Genomic DNA, 19,488 nt, shown 5'->3' with positions numbered 1-19,488 from the left:
AAGTCACTGCGGGATCCTTTTGCCTCCACTGCAAAAGACACCCCCCACCCCAAAACTCTCGCTCCCTAAAACGTCCCTATACTCAGTACCCACCCAGAAATGCCCCTCTGTCCCACAGTAGCTCCTTACAATCCCAACAACCCTGCTGGAATGTGACACATCCCTCTCCAGTACTTAAAAAATGAGGGTAAAAGAAAAGCACAGGTGCACATGAATATTTAATTGTGATTTTTGGTCATAGGACTTAAGTTATTTCAGGAAACCAAAAAAATGCATAATGCAAAGGCATTTAACAGTGCATTTTTACTCTAAAACACTGCTAATTATTTAATGAGTCTAAATTATAATTCTTTCAATAAAAAAGTTTATAAGGGTAAATTTTTACCATAAACAGTAATATAAAGTCATAATAAGGCAGGCTGAAAAGATAAGGAAATTCTTTAAAATTAAATGAGTAAAGTTATGAAAGAATAATTCATTTCATTGTAATTAATATGGTAATTAATTATTGTAATTAATATGGTTGAAAGAATAGCAGATACAATTGAGTTATGGTCAACAATAGGCCAAGGATTGTGCAAAGTGTGAGGGATTTACTGTAAAGATGTCTCTGAAGAACTGACTATGGAGAAAAATTATATTGTCAACAAATCAAATAGAAAAGGGCTAAAGGCTATGATGGAGGTTTGAAAGTAGTACAATGAAAGAAACAAGCAACTACCAAAGGTGGGAGAGTGTGGAAAGCAGTTACACAGGTGACATCTGAGCTAGAGCTTGTCAGGTGAAAATTATTAGATAATTTAGAATTCTTTTTTAAAAAAGCCGCAACCATTACAAACAACTTTGTTACACTGCGCTTTGTTACATTTTGTAAGTCTTAGAGGTTAGCAATGAGAAAGTTACATACTGAGTAAGGAAGTTATACCTATTAAGAAAATACCATATCCAAGAGGGAAATGTGCTTAAGATTTATCCTGATAGAAAATGGACTCTTTGCACTTCACTTTGTCTAAGTCGAAGGCAATTTAAGTCTCTGGCACCATTCAAAAGTAAAGACACACACACACACACACACAAATCAATTAGGCTACAGTAATAAAACCCTATATTAACACGTGTTAAGATAGAATTAACATATGGGGCCAAATTCTAGTTGGCTTCATGTAACACTCAAAAACATCTCATACATTAGTAAGGGAAAATAAGTTGCCTCCCACAGGGAGGATACTGGGAATCCTATACACAGTACATCCTTGATAGCAAATTTTCAAGCCATAAAGAAACACTTATAAATAAATATATGATGAATGCGGTAAGCAATTACTCTATGCTGCTAAAAATGATTATAACAAGATAAAGAGGTAAACTATCTTATGCAGAGAAAAAAGCCAGTAAGGTTGTAGGATGGTGAGATAGACTGCAGTCAGAACCTGCCTACACTGTTCCTTGGATTTCCTGTAATTTTGAACACTACTTAAGGCACTGAAAGTGAATTACATCGACTTTATTTAAGCAGAACAAATTTTATGTAGCAGAAAACCCAATTTTGGGGTGAGAAAGTCGTCCCAAAAACAAAGGGTTTTCAGTGCATCTGACTTTGCGGAGAGAGAGGCATTTCCTATTCTCTCTCTCGACTTTGAGTTCCAGAATTACTGCGGGCAGCTTAAGAAATACTGTTTCCTGGTAGTGTGATCCAGGTAATTGGAGAAAAAGGAAAAATGCTTAAAGCAATAAGCCAGTTTACAAGGGAGCTTTCTGGAGTTCTGAAATAGCCAGTAAACTAGAAACTCTTGGTATTTTATAGATAACCGACACCACCAGGGAAGCCAGGAGCAAGTGTAACCCCAGCCAAGGGTTGGAGGCCAGCACAGAGAAGTCACTGCGGGATCCTTTTGCCTCCACTGCAAAAGACACCCCCCACCCCAAAACTCTCGCTCCCTAAAACGCCCCTATACTCAGTACCCACCCGGAAATGCCCCTCTGCCTCACAGTAACTCCTTACAATTCCAACAACCCCGCTGCGTCCACTTACTCAGCTGTCCCCCGCCCGACGCTGTACTCGGTTCCCGACCTCCAACGCCTCCAATGCCGGCTGCTCCAGGGATCCCTGGTGCCCCGATTCCTGGCGGGGTCCCACTCTGCCTCTCGAAGTTGCCCGGATTGGAGAAGTAGTCGCGCAGCCGAGGCAACTCGCGGCCGCTCTCTAATAGCTCGGTGTGCAGCTCCAAGGCGGTCAGCAAGTATTGATCGCGCAACAGCTGAGCCGCGATCGCATCAATTGACAATCGGGCCGGGGTCTCCCCGGTGCTCCCCAGGGCCACCGCACCAGCCGACGCCTCTCCAGGGAGCCCTGGCCGCGCACTGCTTCCTAAGGCCACGGGATCCTGTGGCGACAGCGAGCCTGCAGAGCCAGGATCTAGGCCAACCCCGGCACCCAGACGAAGTACTGCCCGCCGCTCGTCTGTCGCGGCTACCTCGTCATCGTCCTCGTCCGAATCGCTGAGGAATGGATTCACGCCGCCGCCACCACTGCCACTACCTCCAGGCGCCATCGCCGCCATCTTATCCTGTCAGGAGTGTGGGCGCCTCCCTGACTGGCTCTGACAGGCCGCAGCCTGAATCCCTCCTAAGCCTCAGTGGACACAGCGGACCTCCACAGCCCGGGCCTGACCACGTCCCGCCTCCCCACCCAGAGATCAAGCGTAGGCTCGGAGGCAGGAGGTCCGAGTGCAGCAGCACCTGCCGCCTCAGCCGCTGCCGCACCAGCAGCCGGGCTCTGCAGGCGTCTTCCTGGTCACCAATCTCGCGAGAATTGGTGCGTGCCCGGCCCATCTCCCTGCCTCAGCCCCGCCCATCTCCCTGCCTCAGCCCCGCCCCTGGCCACCTCAGTCCCGCCCATTCTCTGTTCCAGATAGCGAAGATTGAAGGCCGCGCTCTCCGCTCAAACACAAAACCCCGCCCACAACTCCTCCATTATTGGCCAGAGGAGGAGGGCGGGGATGGAATTACGGGGGACTGGCCCCAGAATTATCGCGAGAGCAGGCTGCTGGCTAGGTGTCAGGGCCGTTGCGTGGTTGAGAGGCAGTTGTGGTGGTGTGTTAGGGAAACCTCTCCTGGCTATCGTTTCAGGGGGACAGAGGGAACCCTGCTCGAGACCTTTAATGGCATTGGGTCCTGCCTTCGCGCTGAGGAGGCATCGTTCCTGAGATCAGGCCTGACCCGGATAAGCCCCAGGTAAAGTTCAGGGACCGGTGCGCAGAGGTGCGGCGGCACGGGAACTATGGCCTCTCACCCGCGGACGCCCTGTTCCCTCAGAGCGCTTCACTTTTTCTCATTGCTGCCAATGGGTGACATTTGCTCCGCGCGTGTAGCAAGTGCCCAGTGCAGTAGTCAGAATCTGAGTTCTTCTTCCCTTCCCTGCCATGTGCTTGCTCACTTCGGGGCCTAGCGGCAGCACAGACTTCTTACAGCTCAGAGCGCGTCTTCCCGCCCCGGAGTTAATCCTGTACAAGGGGTAAGGGTGGGAGATGGGGGCGCTAAACGGAAAATGAAACTGAGAGGTTTGGATTTGCCTGGATCTGTGAACACCTTCGATTTGGACAACAAACTATTAGGTGCTCAATAAACACTTAGGATTTACACAACAGGGACCCTTCAAAATGTCAAATGCTGACCCACAAATAGAGAGATAGTAAACTTAAGTCTAGAGAGTTCAATAACCTGGCCAAAACAACTGCACTAGTAAGTATTCAAAGGAGTTAACGTCATTTCTCTCATGTACAGAACTATGCTTTTATCACTGTGCCTTCAAGCCTTTCTGACTCATTCATTTAAATTCAAGGTTTGATTGTGGAACTTAACTATTTTAAAGTTGGATTTCCTTTATTAGGTGTTAGCACATAAAATAAGTATATTCCTAAGTTTAGAAGATCAACATTTATCTTTTATGTCATTCCTTGATTACACTCTGAGGTGGTAAAGGGAATATTTTACAGTCAATGCTATTAGACTGCTGTTCTCGATAGCTTCTATGATATTTTCTTCACAGGCAAATTGCCACTTTTGCAGCTTTTGGATTTGCTTTCTTACTGTGCAGCTTCCAATAGGCAGCAGTAATTATGACTATTAGGTAAGTGACATATTACATTGAAGCAGTAAAGTATCTCCTTTAACTCTGGAAAAATTAAAATAGAGCATTCTTATATAACCTTAGGTCAGGTTATTGGTTTGCATGTAAAGGTATGCCAACGGTTAAGTGTAGGTTTTAATTTCAGCTTACCCAGGCTCAGTAAACTAAAATTTTCATTTGAGTGAGCCTTTGAGTTTTTAAATTTTGTTTTTGCTACAAATTTTTTTTTAAATGGTGTTAGTACTATAATTTTAAAGTATTTTCTATGGGACATTAGCTCCTGATGTTTTAATGGTAAATGTTTTTCTGTGCCGCGTGTTAAAGAAAAACAAGAAAAAAATCCCCAATATTAGGAAAATAGTATCGGAATGACCAATACTACATGCCGTTGCATATTTCTTACCAAAAGGGATTGCTGATCCTTATTTAACTGAGTTTTCCAGAGAAATTAAAAATGGAACTAATTTGTGGAATAGAGAAATGGAGGATTAGTGAGTGGCATGGGAAGGACATGATTAGAAATGGACTGTTTGTGCACTTTGGGTTCCTGAAGAGGATTGTGCTTATCAGAAAAGCCTACATTCAAATTCCAATTCTACCAATTACTTATTGTGAGAACTTGAAAAAATTACCTAACTTCTCCCAGCCTGACTTGCATTCATCTGTCAAAGATGATTTTGACAACGGTGTCACAGAATTGCGAATGTTCTTGTCCCAGTGCCTGGTACTTGGTACATAGTGAATGTTGTTACTATGATCGGTTATTAATTAATGAAATATTAGTATGTATTGAGAATATTTGACAGGTTTTAAAAAATAAACAAATGTCCACTGTTTTAGCAATTAAAGCCTGAAAAGCAATTGAGTGAATAGGGCTGAAAGGCAATATCTTTAATGAGTCTGAGTTCTAAAATGCAAGTTGAAAATAGATTTAAAATGTTTCCTCAGAGAGTTGTAAGAAGTTGGATGTAGAAGTTCTTCTATGACTTACTATACAAATCTGTAGTTTCCTTCTTCTACTTTCTATCCTATAACCATGGAGCGTGTGTGTGATCTTGTAAGCCCATAACAAATCAACTTTCCAGTCTTCCCAGTAGGTACTTTTCTTTTCCACAATACATAGAGGTTTGGTATCAATTAAAAATGTATAAGAAGTAGCAGACTCTAGAATATTAATAATTGCTGATCTCTACTTATCGTAATTTATTATTAATAGTGTTGGGAAATTTCCTTTCTACTTAGAAAGATTTTCATTAATCTAGGCCTTTTAGCTGATGTTTCATCTGAATAATAAAGATAGTCTTTAAAGTTTGTACCTTAACAATGAAAATGTAAAAGATGGCTTTTCTCCCAAGCATGTCAGTCATTTTAGTATTTAAAAAATTACTTTTGGCTTTAGTAGTCTTAAAATAATCATAAGTAACATTGAAGTTTTAGTAATATCTAATGTTTTATTGTTTTCCAGTGTGTGGTAAAAGTTCCACAGGTATAAGTTAGATAACTTTTTTGTTGCATGGATATATTTTTTAAAAATTTTGATAGTTATGCATTATTTTGGAGGTTTCCAAGCAATTTAACCATGGCAAACAAAGTTTTCTTTTTCAATAAATCTGAACAAAATGTGATTCTCTTTAAAGAGAAATATTAAGTAATATTGATATACATGTGCTTGGCAATAATAAAATAAGTAGTTTGTGAATGTTGATTTGAAATCACTGCAATTTTATGTATGGTAAGTTACTTTAGCATAAAAAGTGGTTTTTTGGTTTGTTTTTAAGTATTTTCAATCATTACAGGTCTTGTTCTGGAGAAACAAAAAGAGAAGCAAGGCAGCCTCTAGTGGCTGTAGTACATATTGCATTTACTTGTGAAATGATAATCCTAAATAATTTACTTATATGTTGAGTCTTCACTAAGTGTGTAGGACTGTGATTGGTGCTGAAGATGCCCTGTCCTGCTGTCACAGAATTATGGTGAAGTGTCAGAGATAGACATTAATCCAAATAGTCAAAGATATAGCTATGTAATTACAAACCAAAGTAAAAGTTTTGGCTTCTGACTTAGCCTGCATATTCCCTGAGGAAGTAATGCTTGAAAGGAGATGTTAGGAGATGATAAGGTAAGAGAGAGGGAGGATAGGTTGGAAGTGCGTTCTTTGGAAAGGAATTGTACCTGTGAAGGTCCTATAGCAATGGGGAGCATGGGATACTTGAAATAAAAGAAGGCAATGAGGTGAGATACCTAAAGCAAGGGAGAGTCCTATGAGATGAGGTTAGACAAGGAGGGAGAGGCTAGTCTGTATAAGACCTTGTTAGTCATATGAACGATTTTAGTATTGATTAGGATGGAGAGAGATGTTCTGATTTGCATTTTGAAAAAAGCAAAACAAAAGAGTAATACTCTGACTACACAGCAAGAAATGTGTCAGAGAGGGGTTAGAGTGATATGGGGAGACCTATTTGTGCATTGCAATAGTGCAGGTGAGAGATGGCATACATGGGGTCAGTAGAGATTAAGACAAATGAACAGATTCAAGAAACAAAGTAGACATGATTATTGGATTGAACGTGGGAGAAGAATAGGGTATAAAGAAAGACTCCTAGTTCTCTGACTGGCGTGCTTGGGTGGAAGGTGGTGCCATCTTCTAAGATTGTGAACACTAGGGATTTTGGAGGGTAATAAACAAGGCTCTTGGGGAATATTATGAATTTGACTTTAACCTCAATTTGAGTGTCTTTGAAATATCCAAGATTTATCAGGGTTGGAGTTATGTATGTGGATTTGGAGCTGTACTTTGTTGAGACTTTGCATATAGGTGATAACTGAAGACAAGGATATGATTAAACATGTCAGGATAGAGAATATAGAGTGAAAAGAGAAGATGGCCTAGGACCAAGTTTTGAGTAACTCCAAAATTTAATGTCCAGAAAGAGACCAGTCTATGTTAATCAGAGACATAGGTTGAAAATGAAAGGAGTAATTTTCACAGAAGCCAAGGGATGATAACCTATTAAAAAAAGCAGGCATGGTTTCAGTTGAATGGAGAAGCCACAGAAAATGAAGACTAAAAAATAGCTATTGGACTTTGCACTATTAGCTGTCTTAGTGAAAACTTTATCTCTAAAGTAATGAAAACAAGGCTTAATTTAAGTTGTTTGAGAATTAGTAAATGGTTAGGGAAAAAAGAGGTCACATTCAGTCTTTTTAAGAAATTTGGCTGTGTTGGAGAAAAAGGGTAGAAGATACCTTTAAAATTTTTTGTATTAGTCCATATGTATATATATATCCTTGCCAGAGATGTGACTTAATTCATTTTCAGTGCTGTACAGTATTTTATTACAAATAAACAATATAAACAATTTATCTGTTCCCTATTGTTAGATATTGTTTCCAAATTTTACTATTACACATAGTGAAAGCCAAGATTTGAATTTAAAGTTTTTTACTCATGTTTGTTTCTGATGTGCAATTTATCTTAGTGAATTCTAAAGTGGTAGCTGTACTAACACCTGTCATTTGGTTAAAAACATAAATTTGATCTCTATCTCATACTATATACACAGATAAATTCTAGATGACGAAAAGTAAAAAGCAAAAATCTAAAAATATTAGAAGAATATATATGACATAAGAACAAGGGAACTTTTCTTATATAATACAACACGCAAAAAACTCACTCCAGAAAGCATAAGTTTGATGAATTGTACTGTATAAAAATTTAAAACTTTATTTTATCAAGTCACTAGGAACAAAATTTATATATGAATATATATATCTATCTAATGTATATAAACACACATATAATGTACAAGTCAAAGAACAGGCTGAGAACCCTACCCTTTCTAATTAAAGGATATGAATAAGCAATTGAATGATAAAGATATGTGAAGATCCTTTTTGATAGCATGGTCAGAGAACCAGCTGAAGAGGGAATGTTTAAACTGGGGCTTGGAGATACAAGCATACCTCAGAGATATTGCAGCTTCGGTTCCAGACCACCACAATAAAGCAAGCCAATGAATTTTTGGGTTTCCCAGTGAATATAAAAGTTATGTTTATACTATACTGCAGACTATTAAGAGTGTACAATAGCATTGTTTAAAAAAACAATGCACAAACCTTAATTTAAAAATACTTTGTTGCTAAAAAATGCTAATGATCATCTGAGCATTTGGTGAGTAGTCATTTTTTTTTTTGCCAGTGGAGGATCTTGCTTCTGTGCTAATGGCTGCTGACTGATCAGGGCGGTAGTTGCTGAAGGTTGGGGTGGTTGTGGCAATTTCTTGAAATAGGACAATGAAGTTTGCCACATCCAATGACTCTTCCTTTCATGAAAAATATCTCTGTAGCTTGTGATGCTGTTTGATAGCATTTAACCCACAGTAGAACTCGTTTAAAATTGGACTAATCCTCTCAAACACTGCCACTGCTTTATCAACTAAGTTTAGGTCATATTCTAAATCCTTTGTTGTCATTTCAACAGTGTTCACAGCGTCTTCACCAGGAGTAGATCCCATCCTTAGAAACTACTTTCTCCTCATCCATAAGAAGCAATTCCTCGTCTATTCAAGTTTTATTATGAAATTGCAGCAATTCAGTCCTATCTTCAGGCTCCACTTATAATTCTGTTTCCACCACATCTGCAGTGACTTTCTCCTCTGAAGTCTTGAGCCCCTAAAGACACCCATTAGGGTTGGAATCAACTTCTTCCAAACTCCTATTAATGTTGATATGATATTTTGACCTCCTCCCGTGAATCATGAGCATCATTTTATTTTATTTTAGATAGGGTCTTATTCTGTTGCTCAGGCCAGAGTGCAATGGCATCATCATAACTCACTGCACCTTCAAACTTCCAGGCTCAAGTAATCCTCCTGCTTCAACCTCCTGAGCAGCTGGGACTACAGGCGTACAACACCACACCTGTCTGATTTTTCTATTTTTTATACAAACAGGGTCTTTCTATGTTGCTCAGGCTGGTGTCAAACTTCTGGCCTCAAGCCACCCTCCCGCTTCAGCCTCCCAAAGTTCTATGGTTACAGGAGTGAGCCACCATGCCCAGACTGTGAATGTTCTTAATGGCATCTAGAATGGTGAATCTTTTCCAGAAGGTTTTTAAGTTACTTAGCCCAGATCCACCATAGGAATCACTATCACTGGCAGCTATAGCCTTATGAAATATATTTCTTAAACAATAAGACTTTAAAGTTGAAATTACTCCTCGATCCATGGGCTACAAAATGGATGTTGTGTTAGTGGGCATGAAAGCAACATTAATCTCCTTGTATATTTCCATCAGAGATCTTGGGTGACTAGGTGCATTGTCAATGAGCAGTAATATTTTTAGGAGAAATCTTTTTTTCTGAGAATTAGGTCTCAACACCGGGCTTAAAATATTCAGTTAACGATGCTGTAAACAGATATGCTGTCATCCAGACTTCATTGTTCCACTGATAGAGCACAGGCAGAGTAGATTTAACATTATGCTTAGGGGCTGTAGAATTTTTGGAATGGTAAGTAAGCATGTGCTTCCACTCAAAAGTTACCAGCTGCATTAGCTCCTACCAACAGAGTCGGCCTGTCCTTTGAAACTTTGAAGCCAGTCGTTGACTTCTCTGTAGCTATGAAAGTCCTAGATAACATCTTCTTGCAATAGAAGGCTGCTTCATCTACATTGAAAATCAGTTGTATAGTGTAGCCACCTTCATCACTTATCTTAGCTAGACTTTTCTGATTACTTGCTGCAGCTTCTACGTTAGCACTTGCTTCAGCTTGCACTTTTATATTATGGAGACTTATTTCTTCAACCTCATGAATCAACCTCTGCTAGCTTCAAACTTCTCTTCTGCAGCTTCCTCACCTCTCTTAGCCTTCATAGAATTTAAGAGCTAGGGCCTTGCTCTGGGTTAAGCTTTGCTTTAGGAGAATGGTGTGGCTGGTTTGATCTTCTATCTTGGCCACTAAAACTTTCTCAATATCAGCAATAAGGCTGTTGCATTTTTTTTATCATTTGTGTGTTCACTAATGTAGCACTTTTACTTTCCTTCAAAAACTTTTCCTTTGCATTTACAGCCTGGCTGACTGTTTGGCACAAGAGGCCTGGCCTTCGACCTGTCCTGGCTTTTGACATTCCTTCCTCACTAAGCTTAATCATTTCTAGCTTTTGAGTTAATGTGACAGAAATGTGACTTTCTTTTCACTTGAACACTCAGAGACCATTGTAGGGTTATTAATTAACCTAATTTCAACATTTCTATGTCTCAGGGAATAATGGAGGAGAGGAAGTGAGACAGGGAAACAATCAGTCAGTGGGGCAGTGAGAACACAGACAACATTTACTGATTAAGTTCTCAGTCTTATGTGGGCACAGTTCATCGTACCTCAAAACAATTACAATAGTAACATCAGAGATCACGGATCACAGATCACCATAACAAGTATAGTCGTAACGAAAAAGTTTGAAATATTGTGAGAATTGCCAAAATGTGACATAGAGACACAAATTGAGCACATGATGTTGGAAAAATGGCACCATTAGACTTGCTTCATGCAGCGTTGCCACAAACTTTCAATTTGCAAAAATTGCAATATCTGTGAAGTACAGTAAAGCAAAGTGTGATAAAATGAGATATGCTTATATGTAGAATATATAAAGAACTATTACAGTTCAGTAACAAGAAGACAATACAGTTTAAAAATGAACAAAAATTTGAACATTTTATCAGAGAAAAATACAGTCAGCAAGCCTATGAAAAAATGCTCAATAACATTAGTCATTGAAGAAATGTCTGTTAAAACCACAACAAGATACTGCTACACACCCACTTCAGATAAAATTTAAAAGACTGACAGTGGCACATGTGATGAGGATTAAAGCAACTGAAACTCTCATATATTGCTGATGGGAATAAAAATTGTACAACCATTTTGGAAAACTGTTAGTTTCTTTTTTTTATTTCAGAATATTATGGGGTACAAGTGTTTTGGTTACATGGATTGCCTTTGTACTGCTTGAGTGAAAGTTATAAGTGTGACCGTCACCCAGATAGTGTACATTGTACCTGTTAGGTATGATTTCACCCATCCCCTCTTCCCCCCTCCCACCTACACGGTTTCTTAAAATGTTAAATATGCATTTACAACTTGACCTACCGATTTTATTCCTGGATATTTACTAAAGAGGAATGAAAGCATATGGCCATATATAGACTGTACCATGATTCTTCAGCTTTATTTGCAATAGCCAAAACTTTAAAAGCAATACAAGTGGCTGTTAACACATGAGTGAATAAACAAGTTGTGGTATCTTCATGCAATGGAATACTACTCAGTAATAAAAAGAAACAAATATGTATGATTCCAAAAGTAATTATATTCAGTGGAAGAATTCAGATAGCAAAGAGTACATACTGCAGAAATACATTTATTTATATAAAATTCTAAAAGATGCAAACAAATCTATAGTGATAGCACATTAGTGGTTGTCTAGGGATGAGGGGGGAGTTTTGATTATAAAGAGTAATGAGAAGTCTTTTAGGAATGATGGGTTTGTTCACCTTGATTGTGATTATTGCAGAGTTTAAAATTTTCCATTTATTATAGGCCATTTATGCCCCAATAAAGCCACAAAAATGCTAGCAAGAACATTTTTGGCCCACTTTACAGAATTAGAATATGGATGGTAGGTTAAATATTATATCGATATTGAATTTACTGAAGTTGATAATTCTGTAGGTATATAAGAGAGGACCATTGTTCTTAGGTAATAAACACTGAGGTATTTAGAGTTGAAAAGCCATGTTGTATGTAACTTAACCTCGAATGGTTCAGAAACAATATTATGTGGTCAGATATATACAGAGAAAGAAGGTAAGGCAGAGAGGCAAGCCAGGATAGAAGCAGAGAGGGAGAGAAAAAGTGAGACAGCAAATGAGAAAATGTTAATATTAGATTTATATGGCTAGAGGGGACATGGGTGTTTGTACTATTATTCTGGCTACTTTTCAGTAAGTTTGAAATTATTTTGAAATAAAAATTAAAAGTTTATACAACAGAAAGTCTTGTTATTTATAACGATTCCTTAAATGAGACCCAAAATATAACAAAAAATTAATAAATTGAACTTAATCAGAATGTAAAAGTACTATGTGTAAGATACTGTTAAGAAAATAAGGGGATAAAAATGTCCATTAAACATATGAACAGTTTCCCATCATCATTGATCATCTTGTAAGTGTAAATTAAAACCACAATAGGTTACTACTACATTTACACTAGAATAGACAAAATGAAACAGCCTATAATACTAAGTGTTGGCAAATATGTGGAACAACTGGGACTGTCAGCCATTGCTGTTGTGTGTAAACACAGTTTAAAAAAAGATTGGTGGTTCTTTTTATAAATTTAAACATATACATCATTTAACCCAACAAGTCTAATTTTGCATATTTAGCCAAGAGAAATGAAAGCATATGTATATAAAGTGTTGTACATTTACTGTTCATGGAAGCTTTATTTGCAGTAGCCAAAAATGAAATAATCCAAATATCCATCAAGAGGTTAATAGATAAGCAAATTGTAGTATATCCATACAGTGGCTTACTTGTCAGTAATAAAAATCAAGAAACAGCTAAATCACACAACATGCGTGAATCTCAAAATCACTGCTGAATGAAAGCAGTCACAGTAAAGTAAATACTACATGATTCCATGTCTATAACATTCTAGAAGAGTCAAAATTAATCTAGTATCACAGAAGGCAGATCAGTAGTTGCTTATAGATGGCGTTTTGGGGCAGGGATTGGCTGGAGAGGGAAATGGGGGAACTTAATAGGCTGACAAAAATTTTCTTTATCTTGATTCTGGTGGTGATTACATGAGCATATATATTTGTCAAAAGTTGTAAGACTTGAAATGGGTCCATTTTTGTATATAAATTATACTTTAAAAAAGTAGATTGCAAAACTTAAAAATAGATTTCACTTGTTAGAATGCATCACAAAAAATTTATAAGACTATTAACCTTATAATAGTTAATACTTGTTTAAATAAGTGGAATGTACTCTGACAGAGAGATTCTTTACACTACAAAAGAAAAAGAATTATATGCAGCTAAAGGCAATTTCTATTTAATATCCATGTATTTTTTTTTTTTTTTTTGAGACAGAGTCTCACTGTGTTGCCCAGGCTAGAGTGCCGTGGAGTCATCCTAGCTCACAGCAACCTCAAACTCCTGGGCTCAAGCGATCCTTCTGCCTCAGCCTCCTGAGTAGCTGGGACTACAGGCATGCGCCACCATGCCCGGCTAATTTTTTCTATGTATTTTTAGTTGTCCAATTAATTTCTTTCTATTTTTAGTAGAGACAGGGTCTTGCTCTTGCTCATGCTGGTTTCGAACTCCTGAGCTCAAACAATCCACCCGCCTCGGCCTCCCAGAGAGCTAGGATTATAGGCGTGAGCCACCGCGCCCGGCCAATATCCGTGTATTTTTAAAAATACATACAAAACATACATTAGATAATTTTTTGGATCTGAAGGAATTATCACAGGGTTCCTTGGTTAACACTGAGAAATGGGCCACTAGATATTGCATCTTTGCTTACTATGTCTTTTGATTATCTAATGTTCCACATATTCTTGAAGGCTTGGTTAAATGTCAGTTATTCTTTAACACCTTTCCTTGGCTTGGGTTCATTGCCCTGTCCTTTGTGGCCCTGCTCAGCACCTTATACTGAAGTGCATTTATGTTCATGCTTTTCTTTGAACATCAGGAAAACAGGGACCGTGTCTTCATTTTTCTATTTCTAGTGTTGAGCATACTTGAGAAATAGTAGGTTTTGAATAAATGTTGTTCAAATATGATTCATCTTAGCCAAAATTGCTTTTCCATTTTTATTTAATTAATCCATTTAAAAAACATCTATTGAGCTTCTACTCTGTCAGTAGGCAAAGCATACAGTAGTGAACAAGATATCGATCTGTGTCCATGTAGAGCTTACATTCTAGTGGAAAGAGATACACTTAATATATTTTAACAATAACTACAGAATGTATAATTGTTTGGATAAAAGAAAATGGGGGTGGTGGCTACTTCATCGTGGTCAGAAGAAACTTGAGAGAGTGACGTCTGAAAAGATGTATGAAAGGTGACAAGAAGCCTGCTTCCAGAACAGCCACCAGAAGAGCCCAGGGATAGTTTGTCTGGAACTGAGAGGTTTCCCTGGCTGTTAAGACTTCAGTGCTAAAAGCAGGACGGCCCTGAGAAAACCAGGAGTGGCCCAACTGCTCCACTTGAGCTCTAGGTTCCTTCCCCTCTCTCAAGGATTTAACTCCTCAAGTTATTCTGATTTTTGGTTGCATCATTAATTTTATTTCTATATTGTAAATCATTCCTCAGCACAGAAATCATCTAGTATCTCCTAGCTTAGGAAGACCCTCTATTGACCCTGTATCAATTTTTATTTTTCTTCTTTTCTTCTAACATTCTCCCAAAGAGCTGTGCTCATTCCGTTCTTTCCCTCCCTTATATCCGATTCACTTTCAAACAACCACTTCAGTGGGGCTCAGCTCTCACTGCTCTGTTCATATTTTTCAGTAAGGTTAACTCCAAGAGCCCAAATCACTCATTACTGTCTGGCACTAACTCCACCCTTTAAGTGTGTCTCACCCTCTGTACTTGAAACATTGTTCTTTCAGCTTCAAGGGCCCCTTTTCAAGTTTTCCTCCTACTTCACTGGCTATTTCTTCTCAGTCTCTAGTAGTGGATCCCTCTACGTCATTCTTGTAGTTACAGCCTCCTCTATGAGTTTCACAGCAACTGTCTTACTATGACATCTTTTGAGCTTAATTTTAATATATCAAAAAGAAAATGCTCAATACCTTCTCCATCACCTCCATCTATCCTTATATCCTACGAAGGCAATTTTTTCCTTCTCTTAAGTTAAAGACCACCCAGGTGTTCAATCCAGAAATCTGAAAATCATTTTTTACCTCTCATAACCTTTTATAGGAGCCCCATGTTTTTGTTTTGTGTTGCTATAACAATATCTGAGACTGGGTAATTTACAAAGAAAGGTTTATTTAGCTGACCATTCTGTAGGCTGGGAAGTTCAAGGACATGGACCTTGCTTCTGGCAAGGGCTTCCATGCTGCGTCATAACGTGGTGGAGAAGGTCAAATAGGAAACAGACATATGTGAAGAGGGACCAAGCAGGAGGAGGAACCTCACTTTGTAATAATCTGCTCTCACAGGAATGATTCCATTCTTAGAGAACTACCTTGAGAAAGGCACCAAGTCATTCGTGAGGAATCTGCCCCCATAACCCAAACACCAAACACACCCAAACACCTCCCACTAGGCCCCACATCTTAACTAACACCACATTGGGGATCAAATTTCAACATGAGTTTTGGTGGAGAAAAGCTCAAACCCTAGCATTCTCCTTCAGCTCCGTCCAAAGTATAGCTCTATCATCCACTTCCTTCTCTCAGCTTCCGCTGCCCCCATTTGGACTAATCAATAAAAGTTTCCTTCTTGGCCTACCTTACTAACTAGCTTTATAACAGTCTCCCTGATTCATCTCTTTATCCACTATAATCCCCTCTCTACATTCAGTCAATGTAATTAATGTATTATGTACATAATAGTGATTATACATAATAAACATGTATTATTGCATTACTATGTGAAATATGGTATAAGAATCTATCTATGGCACAGATAGTACCACAGATATATTCTCTTGTGAGCAAATAATTCCATCTGTTCCCCTATATTTTCTAGTCTCCTTAAGTGAAACAGAGCTACATGACTACCTCTGGCCAATGCCCAATGTTTATTTTAAGACAAAACTGGTTGTATATTGTATGTTCATAGTAGCATTATTGACAGTTCCCAAAAGGTGGAAGCAACCCAAAATGTGCATTGATAGGTGGATGGATAACCAAATTGTGGTATATATATATACAATGGCATATTACACAGTCTTTAAAAAGGAAGGAAATCTTGACACATACTACAACATGGAAGAACCTTGGGGACATTATGCTAAGTGAAATAAGCCGGTCACAAAAGGACAAATACTGTATGATTTCACTTAGATGAAATATCAAGAGTAGTCAAACTCATGGAAAGAGAAAGTAGAATGGTGGTTGCCAAGGGGCTTGGGGGAGAGGGAAATGGGGAGTTGCTGGATGAGTACAGAGTTTCAGCTTTGTAAGATGAAAAAGTTCTGGAGATTGGTTTCACAACAGTGTGAGCAAATATACTACTGAATTTAGTACATTTAAAAATGGCTAAAATGATAAATGTTATATGAATTTTGTAACAATGTTTAAAAAGCCCCTCTAATAGAAAATCTTACGTTCCAAGAACCCCCTTAGTTCTGGGCAAAGTGAGACAATTAGCTTTACAGAGACCTTGCAACTTTGAACATAAATATATTTGTTCCTTAAAAGCTGTTTTTGAACAGATGATGATAAACCCAGAGGGAAATTTAAATATAAATACTTTTGCATTTATTCTCCCTCATATTCTCTGAGGTAATTTTAAGTAATTGCCCTCCCCCAAATGCTCTTAAAACAAAATTGTTTGAAAGCAAAAAAATACCATATGCCACAAAGGCAATTAATCTAAGTTTCTTCATGGACCAGAACACCATGCAAACATTAGCTTTGAAAAATAACACAATGTAGGGTATCTCCAACAGAAAAATACAACTGGATTAGGTTCATTATTAGATGTGCCAGTAGTCCTTTTTCCATTGGGGCATATGTGTAGTCTCTACAGGATTAAAGAAAGTGTTAAGTCTAAAGGATGTCTACTATATAACAAACAAAGTAAAATATTAATAGCAAGTCATGAAGAACTATAGCTAGGAAATCAGTATACATCCTTACTAGTTAGTAGGCAAGCAAATCAAAATGGACATAAATCTAAAGTGTCATAATGTGATTGATGTACTAAAAATATTAATGTTAAAGTTCAGAACTTTCAGATTTGGGAAAATAGTTATTCATACATTTCTAATGGGACTTTCAGTTGGTTCAATAATTCCAAAGAGTCTTCACAATCTTTGAACCTGTAATTCTATGTTAAGGTTTGAATTTAAGGAAATAACAAATATATTCAAAATTATTTTACATTTAGGTGGATAATTTAGCATTTAATGTAGATTAGATTTTTTTCCAGTAAAAATACATAGTTTACTTTTGTTTTTAATTAAGAACAGTGATCTTGATTCTAAACTGCATCAGAGAATGGAAAAGTGATCTGTAGTAGTACAGAAGAAGGAAGGGAATATGCTATATGACATGTATAAATTCTTTTTGTCAGCTATGAGTATTTGATTTTTCCTTGCTGTTAAACATAAAACCATACCTTATTTTTTCTATATACTACTCTTAGAAAGTGTATGATGGAATATAATGTATAGCCCATTGTTGCTAGTAAAAAGAAATTACATATAATATAATAATGTATAGAGGAGGAATATACCTATTGAATAAAAAAAATTGCAAGTACTGTTTTTTTCCCTAAAAAAATTCTTAGCAAGACCAAAATTGTCATTATAAATATCTTCCCAGGAGGTCTTTTTACATCTTAGACAATATTTTATGCTTCAGTGAATACCATGTGCCAATTTTAACACTTGTGACTAAGATTTTGGTGCATTTCAAAATTTACTTTTTTAAGTATGCTTTTATCCTAACAGAGCTTAGTCAAATCAAATTTTATCCATATGAATATATTTACTTTTTCCATTAGTATTATTTTACTTAACAATAACATTTTATTTTATTTATTTTAATCTAGGAGTGTTTTTTCCTCATTTAAAATGATTGTATTTGACATTTTTTTGGCTTTATACCTTAAAGTTTTTATACTTACACTGGAGGGTACTTCTATTGCTGTCCAAGGGGATCCTAGATTGTCTTGTTGCTGAGCATGCAAGGTTCATAAGGCAACTGAGTAACTAAGTTTTCTTAAATGTTGCTGAGGAATTTCTTGTATCATCCTTAGACAATAGTCAAAAGAGTAGGATTTCAATATATCTTACAGGATTTAAAAGCAAAATCCAAAGCTCAAATGTATGTTTGGTAAGGGCTATGAGGATATTTTAAAATTTCTTAGTGAATAAGTAAAGATATTAAAAATAATTTCTCAGTTTGAAATCTTGTCATTTATAAGAGTATTCTATTCAACATCTCCTTTTTTACTCATCAAATTTAGTTTCTTATGCCATGTCTGTTCGAAGTGATAGCTTTTTCTTTAGGAGGCCTTGTGAAAGAAGCAAAAAGGAAAACATACATATTGGTGAGTTGCTTAATTTATCATCAGGAAAATCAATGTTCAACTGAAAAAATTTTTTGTGTATTCAGTATATCAAAAGCCTTAAAAGACACTCCTAGCTTTTGACTCAGTAATTGTACTTACAGGTAGTATCTTAAACATATAATATGAAATATCTAAAAGTTAAACACAAAAATTACATAGAAATTTAAATTAATCAGTGTCACTTTTAATAGTGTAAAATTGGAAAAAACTATTATATTTTGATGTTTATCAATATGGGAGTGATTAGAAAAATTAAGATGTACCCATAAAGTATGGTGATGGCACATGATATGTAGGAAGAACTTTTGTTTGTTTTTTTTGTTTTAAGAGAAATGCTAATATATCTTAAAGGAAAAAAATCAATAGATAAAATTGTGAGCCTCTGTAAAAATGTAAATAGGATAAAAATTGTAAGAAACAACAGATTTTCTCTAGGTGGTAGAATTACAGGTGAGTTTTCTATATTTTCTAAACTTAACCACACTGATTATATCATTTTAATATTCAGAATAACATTATTAAGATGGTGCTTACTGTATTTGTTGAAGCTCATGTATATTAGAAAGGAAGCAAACTAACTCTGAGAATGTTGCCTTAGATTGCAAAATAGCATCTATTCAGTAAGGAATTTTTATACTTTGTGGAATATCTTTGATATTTAGTTGACCCTTGATTCTCTCAGAAGATAAGTGGCCTGTAATTTGACTTTTTGCTCTATTATAAATGTATTTTTTATGATCTGTTTGACTTTGATAAGTGTTTTTCCGATGTTTCATTTGTTTTTGCAGGGTATTTTTGCATTCTTTCTTTCCATGATGTGATTCTTCACTCCAGGAAGAATAAGATGTGTCTGTAATTAAAATTGCTTCCTCCTTGGTGTTTTTCAGCCCAAGGTCACTATATGTAACTAATGCAGTTACATTACAAGTAAGACAAATTACAATACTTTTTTTTTTTTCCCTTAATCTACAGAGATTCACCAACAAAAGCAAATTACAGACTGGCTTGAAAAGCACTCCTATGT

The 19,488-nt window shown here is 37.1% G+C and overlaps 1 protein-coding gene across 3 annotated transcripts in view; it reads right to left on the bottom strand.

Annotated features, from left to right (window-relative positions):
* KIAA1468 (KIAA1468 ortholog) overlaps nucleotides 1-2,819 on the bottom strand; it is a 138,532-nt gene extending 135,713 nt beyond the window's left edge. For 2 of the 3 annotated variants that reach the window (XM_012645285.1, XM_012645287.1), the window contains exon 1: nucleotides 2,033-2,819. In XM_012645285.1, the coding sequence (XP_012500739.1) occupies nucleotides 2,033-2,561 (529 nt within the window). In that variant the 5' untranslated portion in view covers nucleotides 2,562-2,819. The remainder of the gene's footprint in view (nucleotides 1-2,032) is intronic. The other variant, XM_012645286.1, reaches the window with a different exon arrangement.
* Nucleotides 2,820-19,488: the final 16,669 nt, after the last annotated feature.

Source organism: Propithecus coquereli, unplaced genomic scaffold, assembly GCF_000956105.1.
Source record: "Propithecus coquereli isolate 6110/MARCELLA unplaced genomic scaffold, Pcoq_1.0 Scaffold229, whole genome shotgun sequence".
Lineage (NCBI taxonomy): Eukaryota > Metazoa > Chordata > Mammalia > Primates > Indriidae > Propithecus > Propithecus coquereli.
This window is presented reverse-complemented; position numbering and strand designations above follow the sequence as displayed.